At 34.7% G+C, this 14317-nt stretch overlaps 1 protein-coding gene and 1 pseudogene across 1 annotated transcript; one reads left to right on the top strand and one right to left on the bottom strand.

Moving 5' to 3' along the window:
* LOC104722982 lies at positions 251–2988 on the bottom strand (annotated as a pseudogene).
* On the top strand, positions 10640–12746 carry LOC104722981 (tetrahydrocannabinolic acid synthase-like). The gene has a single exon (XM_019232687.1). The coding sequence runs from the start codon at positions 10778–10780 to the stop codon at positions 12359–12361; it is 1584 nt and encodes a 527-aa protein (XP_019088232.1). The 5' UTR covers positions 10640–10777; the 3' UTR covers positions 12362–12746.

Genomic DNA, 14317 nt, shown 5'->3' with positions numbered 1-14317 from the left:
ATATAGCTCATATGTAACTTGCGTAGCATAGCATATTTATCCTTATAGTAGGATTGTCTCTGTTTTGTGATATGATTCAATGATCAATAAAGAGAATTCAGGACTGTGTTAGAACTTTCTCGGTGCCGTGGGGTAAAAGTTCTATACAGCTTTTGCTGCTTCAACATTAAGTATAAAATGTACAGCCTTTGACAAAATTGATGATATTAAACAAAAAAAAGTCTATGATCAATGGTTGATCCATTTACTTTCAGCCTTCTTCCCAATCGACGTCCTCCTCGTCATCTTCTTCCTTGTAGTTTCCATTTGCTGCATATTAAGAAAGTTACCAAGCTGAGCATCATCACATGTACTCATGAGACCTAAACTAGTATAGTTAACTAATACTATGAGCATGTCTTTGGCAAGTATCTTCTTGTTGCAGGTCACCTTGAAAATACTAAAGAAGGTCGCTTCTAACTAACTAATAGTAAAACTCATACTGACCTGCAACAGGCTCTTCTTCTTCCCATTCAACATCTTCTTCATCATCTTCCTGATCTTCACGTTTACACTTCATACCAACCTGACGATCCAAGGATGTACTAGTAGCCAATTGAATGTCAGGGCTTAGTTAGCCTGAGGATTCAGCAAGCTCTTTCTGCTCCAGTATAGCAGCGTAGCAAGCTTTGATATACTCATCCTGAAGCAAAATGTAAATAGCAATCCAAAAAATGCTACACTGAGAAATATAAATACATAGACGCAAATAATTTTCCCCAAAAGGCATACCATCAGATCCTTATCATCGCCACTTCCCATGGCTGGTTTCTTGTCATCTGAAATTTCTGATGCTCCTCCTGAGCGACCATCATCAACCTTAGTTTCCTGTCTCATCTGATATCCTCTTTGTTCCTCAGTCAGATTCATTCCTTCCTTGATCAGCCATGATGGAAAGAGTTTCACACTAGGATCTCCACCACCTTCAGAGTTAACATCTTCTTTTTTTTCACCAAGGTTAACCTCAACCTAACCATGTAATATTTAAGAAATCAACTAACCATTCACAATAAAGAAACAGAGGAAAAATGCAGGGATAAAACTTTGGCATAGTTTGATTTTCTTTAGTGTAACTAAAGATTACCTCTGTTTCTCCAAGAAATGGCATCAATGTTGAACCATACCCACCCTGTGACCTTGAAGGATCATCAGGGTTAAGATAACCATTTTCACGAGCAGCCTTAGCTGCACGAGCCTCCCATGCCGGAAAAGATTCAAAACTAGGAACCGGTATCTCTTTTATTCTGTTTATATGATCCATCAGAGGTTTAAGCTGAACCTGCAGTTTATTTCTAATTGTGTCAGCGCACAAACTACATAAAATAAAGATGATGTACGCGAGAGTGAGCTAATATTTCAGTATATATATAACTAAAGTGCAGATCTCTCTATTCTTAAACCAATAATAAATTATTCTGATGTCATGATGAATATGGAAAGATGCACAGCTTCGGTCAAGGCAAAGCAGTTTCAATTTTATCAAATTTACTACAATACGGAACTGAGACACTCAAACAGTATACACGTACCTCCATCTTCTGAAGCAGATGTTCCCTTTGCCGTCTCCTTGCACTTTTATCCCCATTTACTGCTTCTTCTAAAGTTAGCTTGTCACATTCCATAACAAGTTCACCATTGCATTTTTCACAATGAAAAGAATCGTCTGTCATAGAAATTAATCTCAGGGCATCCAGTGCATTATATCTACATATCGGAAACGAGAATCCAAGTTTAGTGAACATGTCACAAGACATCAATGTACGTAAAGATTTTATAACAGAAAGCTAGAGTAGTGGACTTTACTTCCTTTTGCAGTTAAGACACCCATACTCCTGAATAGTATCCTTATCTTCTAGTTCATCTTTCAATTCTTTCTTCAGACGGTGCACTTTATAACGAACAACATCATATATCTGTAAGAGACAAGAAGTAATATAGGGTAGTGTTATATATAAAAAAAACTGAATAAACATTAAAAAGTATATATATATATATAATATATTAGGGACATGAAGCATATATACCTGTGAATAATCGAGACAGTAATACGAGTGCATGTGGACCTTAACTTTTGCCCCTGGTTGGCCATTAGTTGAAGCAGCCACTGAAACACTATTCTTCTTTGCACCCCTTGCTCTCTATTGAAAAGATTGAGAATCAACAAAACAAGCAAACAAGTACCAAACCGAACATTCTCTCATACTCATGTTCTTCAATCATCGTAATACTACGATAATCTATGACAATATGCTATTTATCGTAAGTAACAGAGTCGTTGAGTCATTGGCTTAGCAAGAACAATATTGTGAAAAAAGTGCTATATGTCAATCTGAAAGAAAATGGTTTCTGCACTGACCTCTTTCCTGTCAACACGCATGATAAATTTTTGTTCTTCAAAGTATCTTAATATTTTCCGAAGTTGCTTCGGATAAGAAATCAACCCTTTTGCTAGGTCTTCTTCTTTAACCCATTGACACCTAGCATACACGGAACAAGAAAGATACCAGAAATGAAATTTAGTGAAAACATGCAGACTTAAATAACCGATATAAGCAATACCAAAAGTTAACCAGCCCATAATCAAGTCTCACAATATTTTACTCAAACAACTCTATAATAACGCAGTGGACACCAAGAGAGTTGTGTGAGAAGTAGACATAGAAATTGAAGAGATGCATACAAACCTCGTAAGCGCACGCAGCACCACAACAGCTATCCCTTTGTTGTCACTCTTTGCAGATTTCTGCTGTTTATCACTTTCCGGAGTATAGTTATCATAGAAAGCACTTGCTACAAGCTCCACCAGCCTGAAATTCGATGCAAATCAACATAGGAACTGTTTGATTGAACAGAGGTTATAGAAACTAAAGTATCCATAATCTTTATATGGCGAAACAAGACTTACCTGACAAATGGCTGGCGCACAACCACGGGGCTTGATTTTGCCATTGAGTTAACAAACCAGAGACTTTATATTTTACCAAACGAGGAACCAATATTAAAGTAGGTTTGTGTTTGATACTAGTTGATTCAGGGCCTAGCTAGCATGCATATATATATATATATTTATATATGTATGTATGAAACACCTACGATGGGAAGTTTCTTGCAATCGCTAGTCTTGTGACAGTTACTGACCCTCCAAGCTGATACAGAAGATTACTTTATTCGCAAAGAGAATACACGTAACCGTCAAAACAGAGCAATCTACCGGGTAAAGTAAGAGAATCACTTGAAATTCAAAACAGAGCAGCCACCCGAGTTAGTTCTTGGAAACTGCTCATCACAGGATACGTTTTTAACAAGTCAATATACCAAACACTTGATATCGGACCAACGAGTTTTGATGTAAGTAGAGCAAACATCGTATATATATGTACCAAGAAGAAGACAGAAGTCAAAGTAAATCTCTTACTGTCGTTTTTGTCAATCGGTTGTTTTCTTTGATATTTGACCTAAGATTTTTTCAATAAGATAGTTCGAAGTTCTTGGTGAACATAAGAGAGAAGTTGAAAACCGCTAATAAGGGTAATGGACAGCAGACTGGGATCGATTTCGTGGTTATGAGCACTAATGGACCACGAAATTAGGGTTTCTACGTTCAGAGCGACGAACTCAACTCGAAGCAACAAGTAGAACCCAACAAATCTAGCTAGGTCAAGATTCTTTGAGATTTATTTATTCTAGAGTTCATCAAATCTCTCTCTAGTTTGAGAACACTATCGGATCTCGACGAAGCTGCTTTACCTGAAACCGAGAGGGAGAGGGGGACGAACACAGCGAAACAGAAAACGGCGTAAAGACTCTTTCGTCTTTGTGTATTTATAGCTTTTTCCCCAAGACAATATAATATAAATATTAATATGGAAAAATTAAAATAAGTATATCTTATAATTTTGACCAAAAAAAAAATCTAATAATATGCTTTTCCATATTAAAATAAAAAATTTGGTAAGTAAATATTCATATTAAAAAAATTCAATGATAATAATACTTAAATTATCAAATTTCGAAATATTTTAAAATAAAAATACAAAAATAAATTATAACAAAATCTTTGATGTTGTGACTATATCTTATTATATAAATATTAGTTTTCAAAGTTAGTAATTCATATAATCGCGACATGTGTCAAGTATATCGATAATATTTTAACATGTGAAAATAAAATTTATTTAATAATTATAGAAAATTTTAAAAATCCTAATAAATAAAAAGATTACAATTAATATTTTTGAATGTACATAAAGCTAAAAGTAATCTATTATATCATTAATTCTAATAGAAAAGTTATCTACTAAATTACTAATATCAATAGAAAAATATGTACAATTAATAAAGAAAATATCTGCAATTTAATTGCAATTGTTATTTATTATAATCATATAGTAAAAAGAAATTTATACTGAAAAGTGATTAAAGTATGAAAATGTTTAATGTGTTAAAATTAGTGATTATTTCCACTTGGCACTCAACTGTTATGTACTCACCTTTACATAAACAAACAATTTTCTAATAATAATGTCTTTAAATTTTTGATTAATTTATGATAATGTTGGACAAGTAGTAAAACTATTACTTATGAGATAACAAAATATGAAACAAATATATTTAAGATATTGTTACTTTTTCACATATGAGATAAAATTAGTTTTCAGTTTTTTTTGAGAATTATGTTTTATTAATTTTTAGTTTTTATAAAATATTAAGTAAGGTATAATTTGATACAATGCATATTTTTTTATATGAAAATTATAAATGTTACTCATTGGGATTGAATGCATAGAATTAAAATCTAATTTTATTATCATGTAATAATATATAAAGAAATTGTATTGCAAGATATAGTATGTGAACTCTAAATCCGGTTTTTAAAAGAAAATCAAATGAAATTAAATTAATATTTTAAATACAACTTAAAATTTCATATATTTTTCTTATATACATGTTAATACGCGGGCCTAATCTAGTATATATATATATATATGTACCAATATATTTAAATTGGATTTTCATCATTATTTTATTCTTAACTCCAGCTTAAATTTAACAAAATCGTAGTTATACAATTATCTTATTTTGCATTTAGCAAGTCTATGTTTTCTATCTCAACCTTTACAATATGAACGAAAATGCAATATATTAAATTGATATGAATAAGGAAATTTTGTTCAAAATGCCACATTTTGGAAAAAACTTTTTCTAAATGCCACAATGCAAAAGTCTTTTCTAAAATGCCATACCTTTTGAGATACATATATAATTATGACCAAAATAGCCTTCTATCTTTCTCTTTCCTCACACGTTTACTTTATGTTAGATTTTTTTTTCTTGTGTCCAAAATATTTCACTTAATTTCTTGTTATTTTGTAAAAGAATATTTTTAATTTTATTTATTTTACTCGATTAAAATTCATACAACATTACTCGTACACAACTTGTTTTTTTTTTGTAAGAGCTCGTAGACAACTTGTTTACAACTATATATTGTTGTCTACTAGCCCATAAACTTGTCTACAATTAATAAGAAACTTGTCTATCACTATTACTCATATACAGTTGATGTAAAACTAATCGTATTGAACAGCTACCCGTGAAAAACTTGTAATGTAGAGGCGGAAGCTTTGTAAACGGATAGGAGCGGCTCTGTTTTAAGGTGGTGAAAACAGAGTATGTATGAACGGTGGATCGAAATCGAGATGTGGGCGTAACAAGGGTGGAGGTGACGAAGAGGTGGAGACGAAGAGGTGGAGACGAAGGGGGAACCAATGTGGGAGTCCTCCTCCCAGGGCTTAGACAAGCTCTTTTGGGCTATTTAAATTGCCTCTTTTTTTGGTTATCTTATTCACTTCAAATCAATGATATTGATACAAAGACTTGAGACTCTATTTATAAGGCCAGAACTAAAAGATACGAGCAAATCCCGAATCTAGAATGAAAAGAATAATGAGACTTATCCTAAATAAGAGAAAAATCAAAACTAATAACAAATAATAACGAGACTTGTGGAACACGGAACACAACACCGACTCATGTGTTCCACAACTCGCAAACACCAAGTGATGCGCTGCATCAACTTGTCTCCAACCCATTCACACAAATTATACAGCGTAGACAAGTTCTTTACAACTACTGCTCGCAGAAAACTTGTTCACAACTACTTCTTCTGGACAACAAATTCACAACTTTTCCACGATAAATTTATCGTGGACAAGTTGTTATGAACAATTTGTCTACAATAACTATTCATGGCAAACTTGTCCACAATTATTATTTGTGAACAACTAATTTACAACTATTATTCTTGAACTACTTGTCCACAACTGCTATTCTTCTTTAGATTGAGTTCTTGTAAGATGTTTTTTATCACAGTTCAAAATATTGTTAACCATCTACGAAATAGTGGAGAGTATTTAAAGTTGTTTTTTTTTCTTTATCTTCTTTGTATTGTTGTAAGAGGTTGAGATTAAATGTCTCGAAAGTACAATAGTGAGAAGGAGGAGAGAGAAATAAAAGAAGAAGAAGTTAGAAAAAATAATTAGGATCCCTCAAAACACACGTGAGAAAAAAAAAAAAAAGGATAGTTTAGTCATTTAATACTACAGTTGTGGTATTGGGGAAAATGAAATAAAAACGTGGCATTTTGTATAAGTTTTTTAACTGTTCATAATAAACTCATGAATAAATTCCTTTTTATCTATTAATTTACCTCACTTTTTCTTCTACTTTTTTTCCTCGCATCAATCCAAAATAGTACCCAACTCAATGATTCAGCTCTTTTACGACCGGTGCATCAGCATGACAAATGCCATTCAATCATCACATCTAAAGCTGTCAAAATGGGCGGGCTGTCCATGGTCTGCCCATGTCCAATTCATTATGGACGGATCATGGACAAGCCCATATTTTGAACGGGCTTAAATGGGCTTGGTCCGCTTTTGCCCACGGACAAAACTGGACGGACAGCGTGGACATTGGACAGCCCATTGGTCTGAAAATTCTAGGTTAAAATCGATTTGGGGAAAACACAAATCGATTTCTTATTTTCTTCGAAGCTCTTCTTCTCCTAAACATAAATCGATTTCTTCAGTTCTTCTCTTCGATTTCTTCAGTTCTTCTCTTTGAAATCTTCATTTCTTCTCCTCAAAGCTCTTCTTTAGTTCTTCTCCTCAAAGCTCTTCTTTAGTTCTTCTCCTCAAAGCTCTTCTTCAGTTCTTCTCCTCAAAGCACTATCGGTAAGATTGTTTTCTCCTATGTATCGATTGAATTCGATTGAAACTGGGTTTGTTTGAATTCGATTGAAACTGGGTTTGCTTTACTTAGATTGAAACTGGGTTTGCTTCTCTTTCGATTTTGGGAGAGACCCATTTGAGATTTATGTTTCTTCTCTTTCGATTTGTTGAATTGTAGAATAGCTTCCTTATAGATTATTGTTTGTGCTCTTGACATAGATAACACTTGCTTTTTAAACCTTTTTCATGTTGTTAGTTTGATTCTTTTTCTCTAATTGGTCTTTGGTTTTGGTTATTTCAGATGGGTGATACACTAAACCTTGAAGATGATTATATGAGTGGAAATGATTATATGCTTGAGCATGATATGAATCCGGATGAAGAAGAACGTAGGAGAGGAATGTGTAGAAGCAGATTCAGTAGCTAGTACGACTGATAAGAGGACAGGCAAGTCTACAGGTAAACGTAAAAGGTCAAGGTGTTGGAAAAATTTTGAAATTGTTGGAGATAAGTTGGATGATGGTAGGAATAATCTTAGATGCACCCGTTGTGAGCATACTTATTGCCTTGATCTTCGTAGAAGTGGCACCAATACTCTCTTGCCTCACATGAAATCATGCTCAAAGACTCCAGGAAACACTCCTTCATGTGGAAATAGAAAGTTAGATATGATGGTGTTTAGGGAGATGATAGGATTGGCAATCATAGAACATGATTTGCCTTACTCTTTCGTTGAGTACAGAAGAATTAGAGAGGCTTTTCAGTATGCAAATTCCAACATCGAGTTTTGGTCAAGAAATATTGCGGCTGCTGATTGCTTAAAGATCTACGAGAAAGAGAAACTGAAGCTTAGAAAGATGTTGGGTGAAGTTCCGGGTAGGTTTTGTTTAACAGCAGATTTGTGGAGGGCAATCACAATAGAGGGATACATGTGTTTGACTGCACATTATATTGATAGTGGATGGAATTTGAAGACAAATTTTTTGTCATTTTGTGCATTTCCTCTTCCACATACGGGTGCTGGAATAGCTACAAAGGTGTTGGCATTGCTAAAAGATTGGGGAATAAAAAAGAGAGTGTTCACAATTACGGTTGATAATGCTTCCTCAAATGACAACATGCAAGGAATTCTCAAGAGGCAGCTTAGGAAAAATTTGGTGTGTGGTGGAGAGTTCTTTCATGTGAGATGTGTTGCACACATCTTGAATCTGATTGTGCAAAACGGATTGGATGTGATTGATGGTGCTCTAGAGAAAATCAGAAATAGTGTTAAGTTTGTGAGGGTGAATGAGACTAGAAAACAATCCTTTCAAACATGTGTGGAAACAATGGGAATTGAAGCTAAGGGTGAACTACTTTCAGATGTTTCAACTAGGTGGAACTCAACTCACCTTATGCTCTCAAGAGCAATCATCTATAAGGAAGCCCTTCGGCATCTTGCAGAGATTGATACAAGTTATCAATCTTTCCCTTCTGATATTGAGTGGACAAGAGCAGAGTTGATCTATGAGCTGTTGACCCCATTTGCAGAGATGACGAATTTGATCTCTGGTTCATCTTATCCAACTGCCAATTTGTATTTCAATCAGGTATGATTGACATAATAACGATGTGATTTGACTTTGATTTAGGTATTCGACATATTAACTTTGATTTGTCCTTGGTTTAGGTATGGAAAATTGAAACTTGGCTGAAAGCTCAAGAGTACTCTTATGATGATGTGATTTGTGAGATGGTGAAAGGTATGAAGGAGAAATTTGACAAGTATTGGGAGGATTATAGTGACATACTTGCTCTAGCTGCGGTCTTTGATCCTAGATTGAAGTTTACCTATATAGAGTATTGCTTCAATACCCTTGATGCGTCAACTAGTAAAGCAAGGGTGGATCACTTGCGTAAGAAGCTGAAGAAGTTTTTTGATGTTTACAAGAAGAATCCAACAAAAACAGCAGTAGGAAGTTCAAAGTCAAACAATATGGAGCAAAACATTCTTCCTGGATATGGTGTAAGTGTTTTGTTTAAACTACTTTGTTTTTGTATCGATTTTGTTTCTGCTACTTAAGTGTTTTGTTTCTGCTACTTAAGTGTTTTGAGCTGCTGCATATTTGTGTTTGAACTGTTTCAGGACTTTTATGCTTTCATCTCCCAAACAGTTGGTGCTAATGGCAAGTCAGCATTAGACAAGTACTTAGATGAACCGGTTTTGGACATGATGACATTTAAGAGCTTGGATGTTTTGAAATATTGGAAGGATAATGCAAACCGTTTTCAAGAACTGTCTTCTATGGCTTGTGACATCCTTAGCATCCCTATTACGACTGTAGCTTTAGAATCTTCGTTTAGCATTGGAAGTCGGGTGTTAAGCAAGTATCAGAGTTCACTCCTTCCTTCTAATGTCCAAGCTTTAATCTGCGCAAGAAATTGGCTTAAAGGTTTTGAAGAGATTGTTGATCCATTCGAAGAAGGCAAAGAAGGGGAAAGAGAAGGAGAAGGAGTTTGAAATATGTGTGTCATTGTGTTTAAAATATTCTAGATGTTCATGTTTGCTTTATTGCTTTTGGATGTTGATCATTGTGTTTGGATCTTTTATGTTTTATGTGATTGGCAGCACAAAAGGATCACTTATGTTTTATGTTCTAAGCAGTGTTCAAGAAAGCGCTAGGCGGTATTTGGGCGGTGACCCAACGCCTAGCGCCTAGAACGCTTAGTCGGAGCCTAGACGGTTTTTAGGTGGTTTAGGCGTTTCCAACATAAAACATTATATATATATTTATATAATTATATTAAAATATATGTTATAAAAATAAAAAAATTATAAATTATAAACAACGGTAAGAAAAATACATTTATTTAAGTTATATTAACAACATATAAATGTTTATAATTACGTATATAGATATAAAACATAATAATTTAATTATATGTAATTTAAAAATCAAAAATAAATATTAAAATAAAATGTATGTAATTTTAAGTGGGTTAGACGGTCATCTAGGCGTCTGCTGAGCGTCTAGCGCCTAGACGGCGCCTAGGCGGCCGCCTAGACCACTTTCTTGAACACTAGTTCTAAGCTAATTACACCATTTTTTTCTCATCTTATAAAATTTGTTATATGTTGTCCAATGGATACCCATAAACAACCCATAAAAATATGGGCATAAGTGGGCATAGTCGTTAATGGACCGGACGTTAATGACGGACAGCTATTTGTCCAAAATCAAATTGGACAATGTTGGACGGATTAAAATGGACCTCGACAGCCCATTTTGACAGCTCTAATCACATCCATCTATTATTATTTGGATCAAGACGTGTGATTCTATCTATCCACAACTTTTCATATATCATGCTAAGCCTACTGTACCAAATCAACAACAAATGTTTTCACCTTTCAATTTCTCCACCAAAAACTTATTTTAAATTAGTAAATATTTGTCTGCTAGCTTCTGTCTAAATTAAAAACACACTTCTACCTAGAAAGCAAACTCCATTGTTACAGAAAAAATATGAAACTCCAAAGCTTCTTTAGTTCTATACTGATCTTCATACTTCTATCAATATCTCATCATGTTTCAGCTAACCGGTCTAATCAATCCGGTTTTCTCCAATGTCTCTCTCTCCGGTTAAACGACTCCAACATCGTCTCCAAAGTCATACACAGACCAAACGACACTTCTTTCTCCTCAGTCTTAGCTTCATCAATACAGAACCCAAGATTCTCTGCTCCTCATACACCTAAACCGGTTTTAATCCTAACTCCGGTTCAATCTTCCGATGTTCAATCTGCGGTTAAATGCGCACGCAGGTTCGATATCCACATCAGAACAAGAAGCGGAGGACACGATTACGAAGGCCTCTCTTACCTTACACACAAACCATTCGTAATCCTCGATTTAAGAAACCTCCGGTCTATCACAATCGACATCGATAACCGGTCGGTTTGGGTCCAAACCGGAGCCACGATCGGTGAATTATACTACGAAATCGATAAAAAGAACCAAACTTTAGCGTTCCCCGCCGGAGTTTGTCCCATTTTCGGCGTTGGAGGACACTTCAGCGGCGGAGGATACGGTACTCTACTGAGAAAACACGGTTTAGCAGCCGATCACGTGATAGACGCACGTGTGGTCGACGCACGAGGGAGGATTCTTGAAAGGCGAGAGATGGGTGAAGACTTCTTCTGGGCGATTCGTGGAGGTGGTGGATCAAGCTTTTGCGTTGTCCTTTCATGGAAGATAGGTTTAGTCGATGTACCATCAACAGTAACTGTCTTCAACGTCACGAAATTCTCAGAACAGAGTGCTTTAAAGATCATTCATCGTTGGCAATACGTGTCTGATAAAGTCTCTAGTGATTTATTCATACGAGTTATGTTGCAGAGATACAAGAACATGGTTCGAGCTTCGTTTCCGGGTCTGTATCTTGGTCCGGTTAAGAGTCTGTTGCGATTGGTAAACCGGGAGTTTCCTGAGTTGGGTTTGGAGGAAGATGATTGTAAAGAGATGAGTTGGATTGAGTCTGTGGTTTGGTTTGCTGAGTTAGGTGAAGAACCTATCGATGTTCTTAGTAAACGGACACGAGGGTCACTAGCTTTCAAGGCTAAATCTGATTTTGTTCAAGAACCAATGCCTGAAACCGCGGTTTCGAAGCTTTGGAGACGGTTGCAAGAACCGGAAGCAGAGCTAGCTCAGCTAATCTTCACTCCATTTGGTGGTCGGATGAGTGAGATTGCAGATTATGAAACACCGTTTCCGCATCGAAAGGGTAATATCTATGAGATTCAGTACTTGAATTACTGGAGAGGAGATGAGAAAAAGAAGTATATGAGATGGGTGGAGAGAGTTTATGATGATATGAGTGAGTTTGTTGCGGGGTCTCCGAGAGGAGCTTATATAAACCTGAGGGATCTTGATTTGGGGATGTACGTTGGAGGTAAGAGGAGTAAGTATGAGGAAGGGAAGAGTTGGGGAGTGAAGTATTTCAAGAATAATTTTGAAAGGTTGGTGAGAGTTAAGACAAGTGTTGATCCTTTTGATTTCTTCTGTGATGAACAGAGTATTCCTCCTTTTAGGTCTGTTGAAGTTATTTGAAAGAGTTAGAGTGTTATTATATCTTGTGCTAAAAGCAGAGAGCTAGAGCCTAGCTAGTTTAGTACAGTATGTTTTGGTTAGGTATATGTGAAATGTGATCTTGTCAAGTTTATGTTCAAATAAATATATGTTTCTCGTTATAAAATAAGGAAAAACATGATAATGTATATAGCTCGTTTTTATCCATCCAAACAGGCAAACGCATTAACGTGTGGAACAAGATATCTTTAAGAAATTTGCTAGAAAACTCTGAAAAGAACAGAACAGCGTAGGTTTTCTTCAAGAGGAAGCAACCAGGTTTAAGTGAATAAAGTGAGAATGGAACAGGGATACTGAAGAAGAAGAATGAACAGTTCATGGGTTAGACGTACGGAAACAATGTAATCGGTGAGTGACGGGCAAGTTTTTAGTTTTATAGAAACGTCTACTTTTTGTTTACTTGGTAGCGGAGGAAGCTTTAGATCACGTACTTCGATATGGCGTATTGGTCTCTTGCACGTGAAATAAACTGATAGAAGCAACAACAGGGATTGACGATGTCGGAAGCAATCGTAGTGGTCACTGGTCAATGGTCATGCACGCACAGCTGATGAAGAAGGAGCTATTCAAAGTTTCAATTTTAAGGATTAATCTGTGATATATTTGTTCGAACTCGTTAAATTACTGTTATGCTTTTTAAAGTTATTCATTCAAATTTGTGTTGCGTCTATTTGAATACGTTGTAGTGTGATCTTGAAGGAATCTAAACTACCAAATAATTTTCTAGGCATCCGGTTATTTCAAAACACGTATCACAAGTACGTGCTCTATTCATAACATGATGATGAAATTAGATTGTTGGAAATTATCGAAAATAGATACTAATTAAAGTTTCTAAGATAATCAAATGTTTTTTCAAGAATTTTTTTTAATTTTTACAATGCTGATACAAGAAGAATATACTAATAAATAAAATAAAACATTTGTCTTGTCTTCTCGTTAATTAAGAACTTCTTGCAATTCAAAAATGAAATGTTACAATTAACCAAAAAAAAATGAAATGTTACTCTTCGGCGGCATAAGAGAAGTAAACGAAAAACGAAGGAAAACACGTTATCGTGGATTGAATTCGTGAACGCATGCTTCTTAACTCACAACGTATGAAAATGTAAGCCACACAAATAAAACCCTTTCACTTTCAACTTTAAAGACAAGACATAATAATAATTAAAAAAAAAAAAATAGTTGCTTTATCATTTTTTCTCTATATGGGGAGTATATTTCAACTGAATCTTCTTAGTTTTACAGGTTTTAAAAGGATTTATGTTTAGACTCTCTTTTTTTTAATCGTTAACGTTTCCCCACATGATCTGTAAATCTCAGGTTTTTATGTTGAAAATTGCACTACAATGGACGTGTATCTTGTATAAAGGAATATACAGTTTCTCTTCTTTTTTAACTAAAGTTTCGTGAAAAATGATTATTTACTCGTCTATATTTGAACCTTATAAAAAATTTAGCAGAAGAGGCCTTTTTACCCAAAAGAAGAAGACATAAAAGTCATTAACATAATTGAATGAAAACGAAACGAGTGGACAAAACTACAATTTACGACGATTCAAATTAGTACTAGTCAAAAACATTTACTGAGAGATGTCTCTGATTTTGACGGTTCATGCAAATTCTTAATTAATACTAGTGTATATTTCAGAATGTTTAGTCAATATTTTGTTCCATTCACATGAATTTGTAATAGAGACATATTAATCGATTTACTAATTAATAAGTATGCAAGAAAAGTGTTTAGAGCCTCCAATATTGTTTCTGTCATAAAAGTGGAAAATGCAAGCATAAAAAATACACAACAATTGTGAGTAAGCTCTGACCTCACACAGCTAGTTATAAAACATAGCTTTTGGGAACTGATGTAAGATATTTGTAAGATATATATATATATTTTTTTTTTTTTTTTTTTTT

Source organism: Camelina sativa, chromosome 11 (genome assembly GCF_000633955.1).
Source record: "Camelina sativa cultivar DH55 chromosome 11, Cs, whole genome shotgun sequence".
Lineage (NCBI taxonomy): Eukaryota > Viridiplantae > Streptophyta > Magnoliopsida > Brassicales > Brassicaceae > Camelina > Camelina sativa.
The sequence above is the reverse complement of the archived record's forward strand: the minus strand, read 5'-3'. Positions and strand labels throughout refer to the sequence as shown.

Bases quoted from the DNA above. Each gene is read 5' to 3' on its own strand.
- LOC104722981 (XM_019232687.1), top strand. From the start codon at position 10,778: ATGAAACTCCAAAGCTTCTTTAGTTCTATACTGATCTTCATACTTCTA.